This window comes from Salvelinus sp. IW2-2015, linkage group LG33, assembly GCF_002910315.2.
Source record: "Salvelinus sp. IW2-2015 linkage group LG33, ASM291031v2, whole genome shotgun sequence".
Classification (NCBI taxonomy): domain Eukaryota; kingdom Metazoa; phylum Chordata; class Actinopteri; order Salmoniformes; family Salmonidae; genus Salvelinus; species Salvelinus sp. IW2-2015.
The window spans coordinates 2,610,643-2,616,568 of NC_036872.1; the positions used below are offsets into that span (position 1 = coordinate 2,610,643).

Below are 5,926 nucleotides of genomic sequence, written 5' to 3' on the forward strand. Positions count from 1 at the left end.
TTGTCTTTGACCAGAGACCAACGCGCAGACGGGCGGACGATAACAGCATCCACTGCTGTTATTAAGCCTTTACATCTAAATGAACTTTTGTCAAAGAAAGCCCTGATCATGCCCACTGCTTTTGCAGGGCAAAGATATTGATCGGCGTTAAAATACAGATTTTGTTTCTTATGAGATTATTTTTCATATACTTTCATTTTTCGGTAGGCTACCTGTGTTTTTTTTCACCATGGTGCTAGGAAAGGTGAAGAGCTTCACCGTCAGCTACGACTGTCTCAATGACAGCAATGTCCCCGTTTTCGCAAGTGGGGACTCGGTCTCAGGGAGGGTGATCATCGAAGTCACTGGAGAAATCCGTGTGAAATCTCTTAAAATTCATGCAAAAGGATTTGCGAAAGTTCGTTGGACTGAATCGCGAAATGCTGGCTCCAACACTGCCTATACGCAAAATTACACTGAAGAAGTAGAATATCTAAACCATAGAGACATCCTAATTGGACATGAAAGAGGTAAGAATATACAACCTTATTTGTAGCTAAAGAAATAACTTTGTTATTGACGTGCTCTGTGTAGGCTAGTCATGGTGGCTCTTGAGGTTCCATACATAGAATGCTGTTGTGATGTCAACCTATACTATAGGCTAACAATGAACACAATTTAATGTATAACAGAGACAGATATGGGGACGATCTATGAAGCAGCTCACAACAGTACCTTTTATTTGGTTTAATACTGACTATACAGCCGTCTATAACACATTATGTAGGCTATGTCTTGAGACATGTCAACTACAGTATTCTTCAATTAATTTTTATATTTAACATATGGGAATTTATTTAAGCATGATACTTCATAATCATGTAGGCATATAGCCTACATAATTCTAAAGTGTATCTTTAGGCTATCAAGGTGGCTGTCGGTTGCATAGTGAATGGGAGTCTTCTCTATCCTTCCTTCATTTTAGCCTATATAACAATTATATGAACTACAATATTTTCTCAAACGCAGTACATGAAGGTGCATAGCAGTCTGTTTTACATATGTGCAGTTTGATCAAAAAAATAGTTATCGAGCGATCATGTAAAGTTTAACGTTGTAGCTATTCTTAAGTTTCCACCATTGTTCAAAGCTGGTTCAATCCTGTTCAGAAACTGGTTGTGTGGGGTGAAGGGACTGGGCTTTCTCTCCGTTGATTGGCTGAAGTGCTCATGTGTCTTCAAATGACCTCATGCTTTTGCAGAAAATGACAGAAAAAAGTCGGCAACTTTGTATCCGACCTGTCAGCACAATGTTACAAAGTCGCATGAAAATACATTTCATTCGTTCCATTTAGCCTATTCTATTGTGCTTTTATCTAGTGATTAATGCTAGCCTACTGTGTGTAGCATAATGAATAGTACATAACAAGGCCTGAAATTGGCTATGAACTAGAAATTGGAATATGATTATCTGAAGGCATAACAATTTAGCCTATTTGCGGATAATAAATGTAGGATATTACTTTTTGTTCACTTCAGAATTACACATCACTGAAATTTGGTAGTCCTAGTCGCTAGAACAGGTTTGTTAGCTTGTTCCTGAGGTAGTTTATCTTTCAGCTGATTGGATAGAAAGGTCCGTCCGAGAATTGAAGTAGCTTCATTTAATGTGGGGTGGGAATTTATGCCATCAAGTATTTTGTACAGTGTTGCCCAATTTATAACTTAGTTACCTTTTCCTTGTTACTGGCTGTGATTGAATGTTTCTTGATGGTGAAAATAATGTATTTAATCTGTCTATGTATGGGGGATAATGTATGCATGTTGCTAATGTTTTTATATCAATTGTTGAATAGTTTTAAGTTTCTTGAAATGGTCAAAGCCTTACTATGTGTCTCTATTGCAATCATGTATGCAGTTAAGGGTATCCGTGGCATTTAATAAAGGTTTAAGTAATATAATTTGCTTCTTTGTCTGTCCTCTTTTTCATTAACTGTGTGTGTTCCTCTATTCTATCCGTTACAATATTTTCTGACGTGTAATATTGAGTGGGTGAAATTTCTCTGGTACATGGTGCAGTACACGCGTCAGGTCTTGAGAGGGCTGTGCCTGATAGTGAGCACGTTCGGTTGTGCCACTGACTGAATGCCGCACACAGTGAATGCGTTATGAGAGAGCCGGCTTGGGGAAGCTGCTCGCTCCGGTTTAGGCCGGTCCTCTCCTGCTCCAGTCTGCTTTTGAGTGACAGTTCGGCAGTTGTTTACCACGACTCTGCCGCTGCTTAAGGCTGGGAGGGAGCGCTGAGCTGGCAGAAACGGAGCTCCCGCTCCATAACGCGTAACTTTTAAATAATACACAGCAGGGTAGACATTATGTAAAGAAAAAAAAATCGACAATTTCTTACAAATCATATAATGCTTAATAACGCAACGCCCCCCCCCCCCCTCCGCCTATTACACAAGAATAATACATAATGTGAGAAATAATTATTAGATTCTCTATTTTACAGTTAATCATTGATTGGGACAGATTATATCACTTATGTGCTTTCATAAAAACAATATTTTAATTGTAATACTGATTTAAACAATGTGTCAAAGGATTCTTGTTCAACACTTAAAGTTTTATTTTTTAAATACATGGGTAAATATGTGTTTCCAGAATGGTCAAAGGGATCTTTAATCACAGAGATCATAATTTTACATTTTCATTTTTTTCTTCTCATCATTGTCATTACAAGCTGTGCCTTCCTGGTGTCCAAGAAATGAAAATTATAATAATTATGACGTGAAGTTCTATTGTGCTCTGTTCCCTTCTGTTGTGGCGGTGTTGTTTTACATCTGTGTTCTTATACGTAGGTGACATCGTACTGTATATTTTCCAGGTATGGTATACGTGTTGGAATATTGTCCCTCCTCTTGTTTCAGACGATGACAACTCAGAAGAAGGACTCACCACCATCCATTCAGGAAGACATGAGTATGCATTCAGCCTTGAGCTTCCACAGATGTAAGTATCTCCTCTTTACCTATCAAAAGACAGATTTTTTTTTTTAAGGACAAATACTTATATTAATATCCGTATGTCTGTCCTTAGTTGAAGATTGAAATAGCGTCTGGCTTTGTTCTCCTGAAATGACCTGTTTTTCCCCCCCCCTTGTCTCTCTTTGTCCCCTCTCTTATCCCTCTCAGACCCCTGGCTACCTCGTTCGAAGGGAAACATGGCAGTGTGCGCTACTGGGTGAAGGCCGAGCTACACAGGCCATGGCTTCTGCCCATGAAGACCAAGAAAGAATTCACAGTCTTCGAACACATCGACATCAACACTCCCTTACTGCTGGTGAGCTTAAGGATCTTTCTCCTGTACAGTGTTTGTATGTGTAGTAGACTATAGGCACTTAATTGGTTACCCCTAATCTCTTCAGGATCTTTAGAATTTTGTTCAATGGTTCATTTGGCAACGGCGATCGAGTTTCATTGGCAGCCAAGAGAGTGACTTAAAGGCAGATTACTAATTTCGAGCCACAATTGTTGCCTAAATATAGAAAGAATTAGCCAGTACCAGCACTCAGGCCCCTTACTTTTAATTCGTTGTAATCTGATTTGGCGTAGTGGCTGCCAGTGCCTATTATTGTGGTCGCAGAATGTGCTTGTCCCACATGTTGATGTTGTCGTACCAACTGACACAAAGCACAGAGGACACGAGTGGACATAGGTTGTGAAAAACACGGTTTCCCCATACCTAACAGATTATTTCCTGATCAGTTGGTATTGTAGAGAAATTATGACATACAGCACATGGTTAAAATGAAGTGATGATGTTGATTTTATGTGTGTGTGAAATTACTGCTGAGTGAGAAATTATTTTAAATATTGGGTTGTCTGTGACAGCCACTTTCTGTCTAAACATGCCTTCCGGGTATATGGAAAGAGAAACTGGTATCTCCCTGTATTTGAATGACAGGCCTCAGGCGCTGTATGTCATTATGCTAGCTGCACAAGGTGCAGTTTCTGTCAGGGGGCCAATAACATGTATTTTCCCCCTAGGGAGGATTGAGTAGAGGAATAAAGAATTTTCCAAACACTTACGTTTCCTCTCTGTTTCAGTCACCCCAGGCAGGCACGAAAGACAAGACTTTATGCTGCTGGTTCTGCACCTCAGGTCCAATCTCCTTAAGTGCCAAAATCGAAAGGAAGGGTTATACCCCAGGTAAGAGGAACACCCCGACTCTGTCACCCTTATTGATTAGTCATTTGGCACTCTTGAAGATAGATGACTGCCTTATTATGTTTGATGCCATCTCAATCAAATGATCCTTTAACCGATTTAACTAAACCCCTTCTTTCTTGTCTTTGCAGGAGAGTCTATTCAGATCTTCGCCGAGATTGAGAATTGCTCGTCTCGCATGGTCGTGCCAAAGGCAGCCATTTACCAAACACAGACCTTCTACGCCAAAGGGAAAATGAAGGAGGTCAAACAGCTGGTGGCCAACCTCCGAGGAGAGTCGTTGTCCTCGGGCAAGACGGAGACGTGGAGTGGCAAAATGCTGAAGATCCCCCCCATCTCTCCCTCCATCTTGGACTGCAGCATCATCCGAGTGGAGTATTCTCTCATGGTTAGTACAGCTACTGCCCCGGAGAGACCATCTCTTTCTCGCTCTGACCATTGATAACCAATTCAAACAGGTTGAGAGAGATCTGTAGCTATCATCCATATAAATATGGAGTATAGTGTGCTGTAAAATGAGAATGTGCGTCATCAGGATGCACATTGGTACTAGGCACTTTTGAATAGGTTTCTTGAGTGGTTCCTAGAAAGCTCTCTATGGTTCCCGTAAAGGCCTGTGACCTAGGCAGTCATGGCAAAGACACTCCCATTATACCTTGTGTTCTCTCCATACGCAGTTAAGAGGATCAGTCTAGAATATTAGTGGCGACACCTGTCTTAGAGGTGCTAATGACCTCTTTACCCTGTCATCGGACTACCCCTTGCCTAAGTCTTAACACTGTTGAACACACAGGTTTGTTGTTCAGTGAAGGTGGGCCTTCAGTTCTAACCCTCAGTTGTGTGCTGCTTACCCTCTCCAGGTGTACGTGGACATCCCCGGAGCTATGAACCTGTCTCTGAACCTGCCACTGGTCATCGGCACTATCCCACTGCACCCCTTCGGCAGCCGCACCTCCAGTGTCAGCAGCCAGTGCAGCATGACCATGAGCTGGCTAGGCATGGCCCTGCCAGAGCGCCCTGAAGCCCCACCAAGCTATTCAGAGATCGTGACAGAGGAGCAGAGACAGAGCCTGGAGGTGACCTCGGCCAGGGATGAGTTCGAGGGACCACTCTTTGCCTATATCCAGGAGTTCCGCTTCCAGCCCCCTCCGCTCTACTCTGAGGTATGCATCAGCACAGCATACACCCTCGACTTTTACACACTGCAGTAAGTGATCATACTAAAGTCTGGTAGCCGAGAGGTCTTGGTCTTTTCGTTAAAGCAGCGTTTCCTCCTCTTCCTCTAGGTTGATCCCAATCCTGATCAAGCCAGCCGGACGGAGGAGCGGAGACCTGACACTTGTCCGTCACGTTGAAGGAAACACAGAGCCCTGCCCGGAGAAGTTTTGGGCGTTTCTAGTCAACTCTGTTTTTGTATTTTTTCCCCCCGGTGACAGCGTTCGCACTCCGCCGTCAATGTCGAGAGGGGGAAAAAACAAATACCACAGGTGAACAAAGCCCTGCCCCCTCCCACAGAGAAAGGCACAGGAAGTCTGCCTTCCTGTCAGCCTGCCTGGCCGGGGAAAGGCCGGTCGAACATCCACCTAACCTGTGAGGGGGAAGAAGAAAAAAAAACTTTTAGTGGAGACAGCCTTGGTGGAGTGAGTGATGACACGCCAGGGCCATGTCTGCCTATGGCTCTTAATCACCTGCTTTTTTTCTGTAACCACTGCACTTGCGGA

The 5,926-nt window shown here is 42.9% G+C and overlaps 1 protein-coding gene across 1 annotated transcript; it reads left to right on the plus strand.

The window, feature by feature from the left end:
* Positions 1–5,671, plus strand: arrdc3a (arrestin domain containing 3a). Its single transcript, XM_023978694.2, has 7 exons — positions 1–509; positions 2,906–2,987; positions 3,170–3,317; positions 4,085–4,187; positions 4,337–4,593; positions 5,066–5,368; positions 5,492–5,671. The coding sequence occupies exons 1-7, from the start codon at positions 230–232 to the stop codon at positions 5,558–5,560; spliced, it is 1,242 nt and encodes a 413-aa protein (XP_023834462.1). The 5' UTR covers positions 1–229; the 3' UTR covers positions 5,561–5,671.
* Positions 5,672–5,926: the final 255 nt, after the last annotated feature.

What these genes read in the sequence shown, in the direction of transcription:
- arrdc3a (XM_023978694.2), top strand. Translation starts at nt 230, where the DNA reads ATGGTGCTAGGAAAGGTGAAGAGCTTCACCGTCAGCTACGACTGTCTC. An exon ending in TCAACACTCCCTTACTGCTG is followed by an intron (nt 3,318 to 4,084) that starts GTGAGCTTAAGG and finishes TCTCTGTTTCAG; the next exon opens with TCACCCCAGGCAGGCACGAA. An exon ending in CCCCTCCGCTCTACTCTGAG is followed by an intron (nt 5,369 to 5,491) that starts GTATGCATCAGC and finishes CTCTTCCTCTAG; the next exon opens with GTTGATCCCAATCCTGATCA.